Raw genomic sequence first — 14477 nt, 5'->3', positions numbered from 1 at the left:
ATTCACCATGTGCCTTTATTTACAAATGACCTTAATTCACCGTGTGTCACAGATGCAGAAAAGCTCCACCTGGGATCGTGTTATCTAATGTCCAGGCTGGAAAGGATACGGCAGGTCCCAGGCAAGTCCTGGACAAGTCCCGGAGTTAAGCAATTAGCTGTTCCAGATTATTTTCCCCTAGTCAGCCCCTTTAGGTTACTAGCACTTTGACATTTTATTTCCATCCCTAACTCTTTACCTTCATCCTCTATTTCCTATTTCCCCTCACCTACTACCTCAGATCTGACACTTGAGCAAGGAATTAAATTTTTCACTGGGAGCTATAAATGACTGCTTTCCTTTCAGGGAAGCTGCACCTACCAGCCAAATAATACCTAAAGTTTAAGCTAAAAGACCAATGTCCTGCTGGCAGAACTTAGTACACTGGCCCACCAGAATCTGAGTAATAGTGATTTCCGGCCTTCCAAAATCACCTACCGAAAACCCTTCAAAAGTAACTACTTTTGCTACGCACATAAGAGTGGCCTTGCTTAGTGATTTTCCTAGTTGGAGTCATTTGAAGATGGTATAAATTTCATGTTATAGAAATGTGCAATCACTATGTTGTACACTTGAAACTAATATATTGTGTCAACTGTAACTGAAAAAAATTTAAATAAAAATAAAATAGAACTTTAAATTGTAATCAGAAAAACTTCTGAAATGTGAGAAAATACTCTTCGCACTTTAAACAAAGAATTATTTCTGTTACACTATTAAATATAGATTAGTATTTTCTAAATAAAAAAAAACCAAATCACTGAACTGATGAAATGGCGTATAAAAATTTAAGTTTAATTATATTATTAAAAATTATATAACATTAACCAGTGCAATAATATTACTTGAAAAAATAACAAAAATTTTAAAAACATAGTTATAACTATTCAAAAATGTGCACCTTTGGGTGGTAGGATCTGAGCTGAATTTTTGTTTTTTACCTAATATATTTCTTTCATATATACTTATCAATTTATTTTTTTAAAGATTCTATTTTTAGAAAGAGGTGAGGGGAAGGAGGAAGAGAGAGAGAAACACTGTTGTGACAGAGAAACATCAATCAGCTTCCTTGCCTATGTGCCCTGACTGGGGACCAAACCAGTGACTCTTCACTTTGCGGGATGACCTGAGCCCACACTTTGTGGGCCCACCAGTTGAGCCACACCAGTCAGGGCTACCAGTTTATTTTTTTAATATTTTTATGTGCCTACAATACACCTAAGCCTCAGATTTGCAAGGTGACAAATACCTCCTGTCCTCAAAGCATACACAGTTTTTTATAATGCTGTTAGAAAACAGGTACATAGAACTCATAAGATTATGATAATTTTGGTAAAAATACACGGCAAAAGTAGCCTAAGAGACACAGTCATGTTAAGGCTCGCTGACCTTTCATGGAATTCCCCTAGGAGAATAAATGTATTACAATTATACACACATATGTATGTGTGTAAAATTTATATATATACTATGTATTTATGTGTACATGTGTATACATATACACGTGTGTGTATATAGTATATATATTCAGAGAGAATTATGCATCACTAATGATGGAGTTACATCCTAAGAAATGTGTCATTAGGTGCTTTTTGGCATGTGAACATCACAGAGTGCACTTGCACAAACCCAGATGGCAGAACCTACTACACACCTAGGCTACATGGTACAGTATATTGCTCATAGGTTACAAGCCTGCACAGCAAGCCACTGTTCCAGAAAACACAAGATTAAATTGAGCACAAAAAATATATAATCAAGAGACATGGTAGACATGGGCTGGATGAGGCTGCCGCCGGAGTAACATGCAAACTGCTTTGCAGCAAAATTGTTTACAAGTAGAAAGAATACACTCTAAAATAATGATTAGAAGTATAATAAACAGATAAGCCAGTGATATCATCACTTATTATCACTATCAAGTACTAAGTTCTGTACATACTGTATGTGCTGTACTTTTGTGCCTGGCAGTGCAGTAGGTTCGTTTACATGAGTATAATCCCAAACACGTGGGTAATGCACTGTGCTGGGATTAGACAGTGACAATGTCAGTAGGTGATGGGAATTTATTAGTTCCGTTATACTTTTACAGGATCATCATTATATATCTTCATTTGTCTTTAACTGACTCATCAATATGCAGTTCATGATAATGTATATATATTTTTTAATACACAAAAGTATTTTTATGTTTGTAATCAAAATATTTAAACCAGAAAAAATACTTCAAATCTTTCTGATTCCCCCTTAATTCCAAAAGTCAATACACATCTTTCTCTCCTCATATTGCATGAGCTTTGTAAACCTCTAACCCTGTTCGTTACTTTTGCCTTGGTTTTTTACTGCCTTATGCTTGCTTTTTTAATTTATGTTTCTGGCTGACCCTCCCTTTTCAACAACTTCTATCAGATCCCTTGTCTATGCCAAGTCCAAAGAGTTGCTCTCCCAGGCCGAGTCTCATCCTTGGCCATCTCACTCAGCAGTCTTCTTGGGGTGTTTGGTCAGATCCATTATCTGTGGAGTACCGGTCACATGCAAGGCACTGTGAAAGATTCTCACTCAACCCACGGCTTCAGCCTTTTCCTATATCCTAGTAACTGCAAATATTTCTCTATCTTGAATGACCAGGCTATCCATCAACACTTTATATGATATCTCTACCACAGTGTACCTGACGCATTTCACATTCTGCATTCCAGAGAGTAATTTCCACCACACTTCTTTATCCCACTCACTTTAAGACATATTCTTTATTTTTGTTCATAGCACTATCATATATCAAGTTGTGTAAATCCTGAACATCTGGCATCCGTTTACCTGGAATTACATTCTTGACCTCTTGTCGTCAATCACCAAATATAACAATTTCCTCCTAAATCCCTCTTAGATTTATCCATTGTTAGCTGTTTGTACTAAGAGAGTCTTGGTTCAGAAACCCTTTGGTGCTTCCCTAAATGTTTTCAATAGTCTCCTAGCTGATCTCCCTACTTTCTTATTGCCCAATTAATAATACACCTGCTATACTGCAACCAAAGTAATAAGGATCTTCCACACTGAAACTTTTGGTAATTCCACATTACCATCAGTATAAACACCAAATTGTTAATATGAGAAAGACTTTCCCAAACTGGATCCTACCTACCTGTTCAACCTCATTATCTCTCTACTTCCCATCTGAGTTCCAGTTAAGGGTTTTTTCCCTTCCCCATGCCTTTGCACATCTGCCCAGGAAACATTTCCCTGGCTGTCAGAAGCCACGTGAAAACAGGTGGTACCTTTCCGCACATTAGAAAGAGGCACCTCATCTGGGAAAACGCTGTAAGCACTTTCTTGGTGGATGAAGAGCACTTTGTGCAAACAAATGAATGTCTCTTGATGAGCAGAATGCAAACTCAATTTCAGCCCCACTCGTGCCCCCTCCATAGCACTTCTGCGTGGTGTCCAACTTGCACGACCTGCGTGCAGCCCTGCTGCATAGTGCCACCTGTTGCCTAACAACTTTGCCTCTGTACCTAGGTTACTCCCACCACTCTCTGAACTCATGATCAATCATTATGTTCATTCCATTCTATTATAATTAGCTTTTTGTTTATCTGAATTTCCACTGAAGTGTATGATCTTTAAGGAAAACTTTCCCAAACACCAGTTCCTAAACTGATGTTAGTCAAAGATACCATTTTCACTAGTTGATAAATAAAATGAGAATTAGGTTTGGAGTTGCCCATTACAATAAATTTTTTTCTTAGTTTTGGATTAGATTCTTCTGACTTTTTGCTATTAAAACACTATTTTATGCAAAGAGGATGATAAAAGATACTGGGTTCTTGTTGGTTAAGCTCCTGACTTGGCAAAATAAAATGTTGGTAAAGCAACACCAGTTCCTAGAGTTTTATTTGTTTGATTGTTGGGTTTTTTTTTTACTCAAACTTGAACATATGAGAAACCACGGCTTTAAAATAAAGATTAGCACTCTAATATTTCTGTCCTTAAAATGAAATAATCCAGCACAGAGTAGGTGCTTCATAAATGTTGATTGAATTAATTCCTTTATTGGTCAAAGCTCAGCGAATATTTCAGACAGAATCACTTAGGTTCTTCATTGTTTGCTTTGCTTATTTTTTAAGTAACTATACATAGCTACATAAAACAACAAACAAAAACCCTTAAAGGCCATAATTTTCTACCCTTGGAAATACTGTAATCATATTCTTTCTGCAGTGTACATTAGTTATGGATATTCCAAGGGGTATACTAACCTAAGCTATCTTCTAGAACATATGGAATGGTGTGAGGCCATCTATAGTTTTCTCCAATGATGGAATTTCTTTCTACCTGTCAAAAATAAATGTGAAAGGGGTAATTAAATGAATCCAGCACAAACTTATGAAACAGTGAATAGTTAATCTAGAAATAAGTGAAGTTCTAAGCTCTCCCCCCAGTCAGCTAAACAAATGCCCATGCGTGTGCACACATGTGTATGCGTGTGTGCCTCTACTGTTACCACATTAGAACAAAGTTCTTAGGAGGAAATTTCTATCATTTATTTTGTTGATAGAATTGGAAAAGAAGTCATGTAAAACTATCTAAAGAGTGATTGTTATAAAACTGAGCTGTACATAGTGATAGAATTATAGACAAGTTTTCTATACAAGAGAGTAAAAATATACCGGGAAGAAGTGATAGCAAAACCTCAGTAATCTTGACCTGACAGAGTCAGAAAAAGTCATATGAGCTAGGCCAGAGTTTTTAAAAATTTTTTCATTTTTTCAAAATTTTAAAAACCATTTGAAGTTTTTATAGTGAAAGAACTAATTGAGTCAACAAAATGAACACTGTTCTAGAGAATAAGGATCTGCTTAAAACAAAACTACCAAGGTCTTTACCTAATGGAAGTAATACCTAGTGAAAGAGATATGTAGTATATAGATAAGAGTAAAGGAACGAGGTAGTACATTAGATAAAGTGGCCAGGACAGGACCCTTTTAAAAATGGCATTTAAAGTGAAATAGGAAAAATAAGAAAGAGCCAGAACTGGCAGTGACCTTGGAGAGATTATTTCAAGCAGAGGAAACAGTAGTTGCTCTGGTTCTGACATGGGAATATGCTCGGTATGTTTTGAGATGATTTCAGTCCAGTAGCCTAATGAGCTGAGAGAAGACAGCTCATTCTGTCTGAGAAAGGAGGGGTAAGGAGAGAAGAGGAGGGGAGGGGATGGGGAGAGGAGAAGAGAAGAAATGGAAGGAGAAATAGGCAGGAGTTAAATTATGCACGGTCTCGAAGCCTATGAGTAAATCTGGATAACATTCTAAGTGCAATAGGAAGCTATTGAAGACTTTCAAGACAAGAAGTGAAATCATGTCATTGTCTATTTAAAGATTATTTTGTTGTTAACAGGGACAAGGTTTTTCCCTTACAAAAGGGCAGTATTTGAAGTAAAAAGATAAATTAGGAGAAAAGTAGATTTTTTGAGGCATGCATTGGAGACAGAAGTGACAGGACTTGCTGATGGACTGTATGGAGGGGTGAGAGAAAGGGAAGAAACAAAGGTGATACCTGGGTTTTTTACTTATTCAGTGACATGAGATGATGACTTCACCAAGGGGGAAGACTGTATGAAAGGTATAGGAGGACCTGTACTTGGCAACACTATTTTAGCTTTCAGGGTAGAAGTCACAAAATTTATCTCAGGGTAAAGAGCTTGATTTATGGAAGATGTCTATCAATTCAGTTTAAATTTGCTTCAACTAGATTGAATCAGTGAGGCTCTATTTTAAAATGAAAACATCTTATCATTCACTAATGAAAATCAGAAAGATCAAAAAGACTAAGGCATCCATGGTGAGTGATTGTGGCTTTAACCACACAGAAATCTGAGCAATAGATCAAGAAGACAGTTATATGAGTCCCTTACAGCACAATATACTCATTGAATGAATGTGTCGCCATGATTTTGTGTACTTAGAGACTGTTGGGCTTAAGTCCATGCTATCCAATTGTTCTCAAATACTCTGTATTTTAGCTCTTGGTGATTAATAGAAGATTATTCCTTGCATTGGTTCAACTCACCCCACTGAGTTGGATGTCTCCCTCAAAAAGATCCAGCCTTAAATCTAAGAGAAAGATAAAAATTCATGTTAGCAAATTTGTTTAAACTTCCCACTTAATAAAGGCTATCAAGGTCTTCTGGTCAAGATGGAGGCATAGGTAAACAAGCTTCATCTCCTCAAACAACTGCAGGAAAAAATTACAACCATACTACAAAACAAATATCACCCAGAGCATTCTGAAAATTGAGCTATAAGAAAATCCCAAAACCAAGGATTTAAAAAAGCCACATTTATCCAGATGGGCAGGAGGGGCAGAGACGTGGAGAGGCACAGAGAGGTGCAGAGCTGTGGGAGTGATACAGAGAGGTGGCAGAATATGTGGTCCCACATTCACATGTGGCCGATAAAAATCAGAAGGGATACATCAGGAGCAAGGGATCTCAGCTCCAAACCAGACTACCTAGCAGTCCAGGGTTCTAGTGCCAGTAATAGATATCCCCATTACTTCTGGCTGTAAAAACCTGTGGGGGTTGGGACAATGGAAGAAATTGCCAGATTATCAGAAGACACCTATTAAAGGGCCTGCTGAGACTTAGGACAGATGCAGACCCACTCCCCCTCTGGGATTCAGCACCAGGGCAACATCTGGAAAGGCAAAAGTGCCATATGGGGAGAAAGTGAAGTGACTGGAAACAGGGCAAGTGCTGAGAGACAGCCTCCTGGGCAAACCTCCAGAAGCCAGGCAAAAGCATTGTACCCTCTCCAAGCCCTCCCACACACACAGCCACAAATCGGTGAAGCAGGTTGCACCACCCTGGTGATCACCTAAACCCCACCCCACAGGTTTGCTCTTCTATAATAGACCACACTACTAAGACAGGGAGTCAAAGCAGCTCTACCTAATACACAGAAACAAACACAGGGTGAGGGAGGGCTGCCAAACTGAGGAGACAAAGAAATATAGCCCAATTGAAAGAATGGAACAGAACTCCAGAAAAGAATTAAACAAAACAGAGATAACAAACCTATAAGATGCAGAGTTCAAGATACTAATTATCAGAAGGCTCAAAGAACTCATAGAGTATGGCAACAGCATTAAAAAGACCCAGGCAGAAATGAAGGTTACATTAAATGAAATTTTTAAAAATCTATAGGGAACCAACAGTGGAAGGAATGAAACTGAGAATCAAGTCAACAATTTGGAACATAAGGAAGAAAAAGCATTCAACAAGAACAGCAAGAAGAAAAGAGAATTCAGAAAATGAGGATAGAATAAGAAGCTGCTTGGACATCTCCAAAAGTACCAACATCTAAATCATAGGAATGCTAGAGGAGAGGAAGAAGAGCAAGAAATTAAAAACTTATTTGAACAAATAATGAAAGAAAACTTTCTTAACTTGGTGAAGGAAAGAGGCATAGAAGTCCAGGAAGCACAGACAGTCCCAAACAAGTTGGACCCAAAGAGTACCACACCAAGACACATAATTAAAATGCCAAAGGTCAAAGATAAAGAGAGAATCTTAAAAGAAGCAATAGAAAAGCAGAGAGTTACATACAAAAGAGTTCCCATAAGACTATCTGCTGATTTCTCAAAAGAAACTTTGCAGGCTAGAAGGGACTGGCAAGAAGTATTCAAAGTGATGAAAAGCGAGGACCTATAACAAAGAGTACTCTATCCAGCAAAGCTATTATTTAAAGTGAAAGGGTAGATGAAGTACTTCCTAGACAAGGTAAAGCTAAAGGAGTTCATCATCAGCAAGTCATTATTACATGAAATGTTAAATGGACTTACTTAAGAAAAAGAATAAGAGCAAAACCATGAATATTAAAAGGGCAACAAATTCACAACTATCAACAACTGAATCTAAAAAAACAAACCAAGCAAACAACCAGAAGAGGAATAGAATCATATGTATGGATATCACTTGGAGCATTATCAGCTGGTCAGGGAAAAGGGGAGAATGGGGGAAAAGGTGCAGGAATTAAAAAGTATAATTTTGTAGGTACAAAATAGAGAAGGTGATGTTAAGAACAGTGTAGGAAATGTGAAGCCAAAGAACCTATATGCATGACCCATAAATATGAACCAAGGGACAGGGGATGCTGGTAGGAGGGGGTGTGCCAGGTGGAGAAGAGCAAAGGTAGAAAATTGGGCTAACTGTAATAGCATAATCAATAAAATATATTTTTAAAAAGTAAAGGATGTAAAAAAATCACAAACCTTCATTGATGTCAAATATATCCTGGTCAATTCCACCATCTACATCTTTAAAATAACAAAGAAAAAACACATTGAACATTATGTTTAGAAAGAAGAAAATCTTTATCAATTATCAAATTAGAAGTGAGCAAGGTTCTTTTGCCTCAGATAAGTAACTACCACATTCCAAATTAATACATACACATTGTTTGTTTGATTAATTGATTGATTGATTGATTAGGAACCTCTTATGGCCCATGCTTAAGGCTATGGGGCTTTTGCTCCTGTCCTATTCATGTCCTTTGAATTCCAAATAACTTCAGGAATAAGAAATTGGTTACTCTATATAACATTAAGCTTAATTCGGAAGACTAAGTTAGACAACTAGATTAAATAAAAAGCAAATGTTTACATTTTGTCACACCAGTCCAGTCTACCTATAAATGTATATCCTTTGCAATAGCATACCTTGGAACTCTCATGCACAATTCCTAAGTTAAACTTAAATTTCTCTTTTAAATTGCAATGAGGTCAATAATGTGGCCAAATCTCTCAGTGTGCAACTGAATGATGTTCATCTGATTTGACAGAAAGTAGCAAAAATAATAATAGCAAGCATTTATGGATGTCTGTGTGTCAGTCACTGTGTTTGGCCTCTCCTATACCATCATCTGTTTTTCTGTGGGCATGTGGAACCCTGGTACAGCAACAATAAAACAGTCCTCAGTAAATCAAGAGAAGCCAGCATTTGATCAAAGTTCAATGCAATTATGGATGTGCTCAGCATTAAATCTGTCCTAACTTCTTCTGTTCTGTTGTTCTGTTATATACATAACTTTCTTTTAATACAACTTAAAGCAAATCTCAAAATACACTCACCAAAATTTTCTGGAGTTGGCTGGAAAGCAAACACATGAAAGAAGACATTATTATTTTGCCCAAGATATAAATGGTCTTTTTTATTTTGATTTATATCTAGTCATTTGTGAGGACTTTTTCTATCATTACTATAAATTACTTTCCAACATGTATCTAAGACAGCTGAATTAGAGTCAAAAGGTCTTCCCATGTCACATTTTAAAAATCCTGCTATGTGAATTTGAAAGTGAAATAAACAAGAAACCAACTTCATAGACAAAAGAAAAGGCAGAACATAGGACTCCAGCCCTGAAATGTGTTGACTTTTATCATGATTTTCTAAAGGATTCATGGAGCAATATTTGAATAGCCTGAAAATTTATTACAACATTGAAATATTATCATTTATAACAATCTTTTAAAAAGAAATTTTATCGAATGCTTCATCAATCATGGTTTACTTTCATATTTCACTTAAGACAGCCTTCAAAGACAATACCAAAGAAAAATATCAGTGGGTATAGATAGTATTGTGATTTTAAAAAAGAAAAAATCTTCTGAGGATAGAAGTAACCAAATGAAACCCAGACTATATCAATGGAAAAATTAAGAGAACCTGAGAAGTTTCTTAATGTAATCTAATAAAAAAAAGTTCACGGGACTGCCCTGGCTGGTGTGGCTCAGTTGGTTGCAGAGTCAATCTGTAACTGAAAGGTTGCAGGTTCAATCCCCAGTCCAGACACTGGCACATGCAACACCCCCTCCCTTCCACCCCTCCCCTCAACTGTCAGGATGCATGAGATCCTGGGCCAGGCACCAGTCCCCTGTCTGTTGCATATGACAGTCAACCAGTTGATGCTTCTCTTTCCCATCAATGTTTCTCTCTATCCCTTCCTCCCTCTCTAAAAGCAATGGAAAAAATGTCCTCGAGTGACTATTAAAAAAGAAAGCTCACTGGACTTTCTGTATTGTTGTATTGTACAAAGCTAAATATATGGTATATCTGGGTTATATTCCTAATTCCACCAATTAACAAGTCATTTCACCTTCCTGATACTCAAACTATCAATAAAATATGGCCAACACCTGCTTTGTGTTGGTATTGTGAGCATTATATGATGTAATGTGAAAGCACCTTTTTAAAGAATTTTATTGATTATGGTGTTACAGTTGTATCATTTTTTTCTCTTCTTTATTGCCCTCTGCCCTACATGCCCCTCACCAGCATTCCCCACCCTCTTAGTTATGGGTCATACATATAAGTTCTTTGGCCTCTCCATTTCCTATACTATTCTTAACCTCCTTTTGTCCATTTTGTACCTGCCATTTATACTCCTTATTTCCTGTACACTTCCCCATTCTCCCCCTCCCCCTCCCCACTAATAACCCTCCCTGGGATCTCTATTTCTGTGATTCTGTTCCTGTTCCAGTTGTTTGCTTACTTTGTTTTTGTTTTTGTTGTAAGGTTCAATTGTTAATAGTTGTGAGTTTGTTGTCATTTTACTATTCATATTTTTGATCATCTTCTTTTTCTTAGATAAGCCCCTTTAACATTTTGTATAATAGTGGTCTGGTGATAATGAACTCCTTTAACTTGACCTTTTCTGGGAAGCACTTTATTTGCCCTTCCATTCTAAATAAGAGCTTTGCTGGAGAGAGTATTCTTGGATGTCTATCCTTGCCTTTCATGACTTCAAATACTTCTTTCCAGCCCCTTCTTGCTTGTAAGGTTTCTTTTGAGAAATCAGCAGATAGTCTTATGGGAACTCTTATGTAGGTAACTGTCTCCATTTCTCTTGCTGCTTTTAAGATTCTCTCCTTATCTTTAATGTTTGGCAATGTAATTATGATGTGCCTTGGTGTGTTCCTCCTTGGGTCCAATTTCTTTGGGACTCTCTGAGCTTCCTGGACTTCCTAGAAGTCTATTTCCTTTGCCAGATTGGGGAAGTTCTTCTTCATTATGTTTTCAAATAAGTTTTCAATTTTCTGCTCTTCCTATTCTCCTCTGGCACCCCTATGATTTGGTTGTTAGAACATTTAAAGTCATCCAGGAGGTTCCTAAGCCTCTCCTCATTTTCTTGAATTCTTGTTTCTTCATTCTGTTCCAATTGAATGTCTCTTTCTTGCTTCTGCTCCAAATCATTGATTTCAGTCCTGGTCTCCTTCCCTTCATTGTTTGTTCTCTGTATATTTTCCTTTATTTCACTTTTCACAGGCTTCACTTTTTCCTTTATTTTGCGACCATACTCAACCATTTCTATGAGCATCCTGATTACCAGTGTTTTGAATTCTGCATCTGATAGATTGGCTATCTACTCATCACTTAGTTTTTTTCCTGGAATTATAATCCATTCTTTCATTTGGGCAATATTTTTTGTCTCGGCATACCTGTGACATGTAAGGGGCAGAGCCTTAGTTACTGACCAGGGCAGGGCAACCCACTTCTCTGCACTGTGGCGCTGTATGTGGGGGAGGGGTCCAAGAGGGAACAATGCTGCTTGCTCGGCTCTTTCCAGCTTTTAGTCACTTCTCCCACTACCCACAAGCAAATTGGACCCTTCTGGTGCTGATTTCCAGGCAGGTGAGTTTGTGTATGTTCTAGGACCTTATAGGTCTCTCTAACAAACTCTCCTGTGAGACCGGGAGATTCTACCACTGCTGCAACCCCCACAGGTTTTTACAACCAAAGGTTTTGAGGCTTTATTTCCCTGCACTGGAACCATGAGTTGTGGGGTATATCTCATTCCCCAGTTGTTCCTCCCAGTTTATCTGCACACAAATGTGGGATAGGCCGGCCACCACCTTGCCGCCCCAGTCTGCCAGCTGCCAGTGCCACGCAACTCCTCCACCCCAGCTGCCCATCTCCGCCCCTCCTACCAGTCTGAATGAACGTTTCTTCTTTAACTCCTTGGTTGTCTGATTTCCATACCATTCCATTTTCTGGCAGTTCTGAATATTTTTTGTTTTTAAATTTGTTGTTGTCTTTCTTTAGGTTGTATGAGGAGGCAAAGTGTATCTACCTACACCTTCATCTTGGCCAGATGTGTGAAAGCACTTTTTAAACTATAAGAAAATGTCACACAAATGTAAGGTACCATTTTATGTAAATACAGCTCACATATCTAAAATCTAGGATCATTTGGAACATTTGTCAAGCAGTGAGTATGAGCTAGTTAGATGATTCCCATCCTCTTCGATAGTAACAAGTGCTACTTGCAGGAATTCTAAAGCATTCCTCCTAAAACAAGTTATCAAGTATTTTTTTTATAATTACAGTTTTAATGTTATCAAATGGTTTCTCTTGTACTCAATGCTATCATTGCTTTTCACAAAATATCAGCATAATACAAGAAGTGTTATTTTTAAATCACAACCAAAGTTTTCCCACTAAGCATTTGGAACTTCATTTAGAACCCTGGGTCGGTTTGTGGTACAAACTGCCTGTCGCTGAGCAAGACTGGCCTCAATTCAGGAGGAAGCAGGAGAGAAGCCCCAAGCTGCCAAACACTGTAAGTGTTTACTGAGCCTGGGACAATAGCATTCCCTCCATTCCTGTCTCACGTTACTGTAACTGCAGTGTGATGTCATACAGCAATAAAAATGGAATGATTTTCAATTTTCACATTTTCTATCAAAGAAGGCGAGTCATGCAATAACAAAACACAAAGAGGAACAGGACCCCACAGCGGCGTGTCTGACTCAGCAGGTCTGCTCACCCCTGTGCCCTGCTCGCCCCTGCTCCCCCAAAACAAACGCTCCTTGCGTTTCTACCTAACACTTCAAAATTCAGAAAAAACAAAAGGTGAACAATTCTTTTCTTAACAACGGATATCAAATGCCCCAATTTTTTCTAATTGTTTTCTTACCAAGCCAGAAACCAGGAGGAAGGAGGCCGAGAACAGAACCCAAGACAAAATCCATGAATCCATGCTGCCACTTCAACTGTCGGTTGAAAGTTGCAAACTATGTACTTCAGAATAGCATTTACTTTCTAAAAGGCAAACATCATAACTTATAGCCTTTGACCACACTGATCCATCTTCCAGGCCAGCTGGTAATACCTCTAATCAAGGAGTTAAAGTCCAATATCCTTAACACAGCTCTGCAGAGTTGCTGATTGTTTGATTGGTTGGCTGGCTGGTTGGTTTTATATTGTGTCAACATTCAATAGCCAAAGGCCCGGGTGAGAGCTGTTAATGAAGTAAGTTCTCTAATGTATACATGCTACTCCCCAAGACTACATGCCTCCTGAAGAAAACAAAATGATAAAATAATCTTTCAGTCATCTGTCAAACAGTAAACATTTGTGAAACTCCTCCTGCTCATCTAGCCCTATGCTGCTTTAATATATCCAGTTCTATCCACAGCTTTTGTCATTCATCCATTTAATAAAAGTGTATTGAAGTACAATATCCATTAATGTGCTAGAAATCCAGCTTATTGCTATCCAGATACACAGCAGCAAAATAGCAACATATTTCACTCCTGAAAATTACCGTGAAAGCAAATCCAGGTGGAACTCAGGCTAAAAGAGCTAGTGGTGATCACTGGTTTTCAACTAAACTAATGTTCCCAATCCATCTCTCAATTCTATCTCACATATTTCTTCATTTCTTGGTATAACTTCCCGTTAAGGACAACAAACTCTCTAACTCAGTTCTCACAGCTTCACTCTCAACTTATGAGGAAGGTTATTTTTTGAAAATACTACTTCTTCCCCACAGTATTTCCTTTCCTACTCAGGACTGGTCTTTGTCCCATTCTCTGCTAATAGAAAGGACATAAAAAAATATGTAGTACAGATAGAAGACAGGTAAGGATGCTTTGTAAATACAAACGAGACATTCCCACCCTCTCAGAGTTAAAAGGAAGCTTTAAAAGCAATGTGTGGCTCTGGCCGGGTGGCTCAGTTGGTTGGAGTGTTGACCATACACCAGAAGGACTGAAGGTTTGATTCCCAGTCAGGGCATGTAGCTAGGCTGTGGCTTCGATCCCTGGTCAGGGAGCATAGAAGAGACAACTGATCAGTGATTCTTTCTTTCTCTCTCTCCCTTCCTCTCTTCCTCCATTCCTCTCTCTAAAATCAATAAACACGTCCTTGAGTGAGAATTAAAAAATAATAATAATAATTAATAAAAGCAATAAATGAGGATGAATTCCTCACTTGCTCCCTGGAATCCCCAAAACAGTTTATGGGACCCCAAACCCAATAGTCCTATTTCTTGGCTAGAGATCCAAGCAAAGAACAATACAGAAGAAAGCAGGTCTTGGGAGCAGGACAGTAACTCCTGGGAGGACAAGAGTGGAACAGAAGTTATCAGAAAAAGCCACCA

The 14477-nt window shown here is 38.0% G+C and overlaps 1 protein-coding gene across 1 annotated transcript in view; it reads right to left on the bottom strand.

The window, feature by feature from the left end:
• The window catches only part of MEP1B (meprin A subunit beta), a 28122-nt gene extending 14957 nt beyond the window's left edge, over positions 1 to 13165 (bottom strand). The window contains exons 1-5 of the mRNA XM_037153780.2: positions 13011 to 13165; positions 9166 to 9184; positions 8308 to 8352; positions 6106 to 6149; positions 4296 to 4371 (exon numbers count right to left, since the gene is read on the bottom strand). Of these exons, the coding sequence (XP_037009675.2) occupies positions 4296 to 4371; positions 6106 to 6149; positions 8308 to 8352; positions 9166 to 9184; positions 13011 to 13073 (247 nt within the window). The 5' untranslated portion in view covers positions 13074 to 13165. The remainder of the gene's footprint in view (positions 1 to 4295; positions 4372 to 6105; positions 6150 to 8307; positions 8353 to 9165; positions 9185 to 13010) is intronic.
• Positions 13166 to 14477: the final 1312 nt, after the last annotated feature.

Source organism: Artibeus jamaicensis, unplaced genomic scaffold (genome assembly GCF_021234435.1).
Source record: "Artibeus jamaicensis isolate MK-2021 breed Jamaican fruit bat unplaced genomic scaffold, CSHL_Jam_final contig_354, whole genome shotgun sequence".
Lineage (NCBI taxonomy): Eukaryota > Metazoa > Chordata > Mammalia > Chiroptera > Phyllostomidae > Artibeus > Artibeus jamaicensis.
The sequence above is the reverse complement of the archived record's forward strand: the minus strand, read 5'-3'. Positions and strand labels throughout refer to the sequence as shown.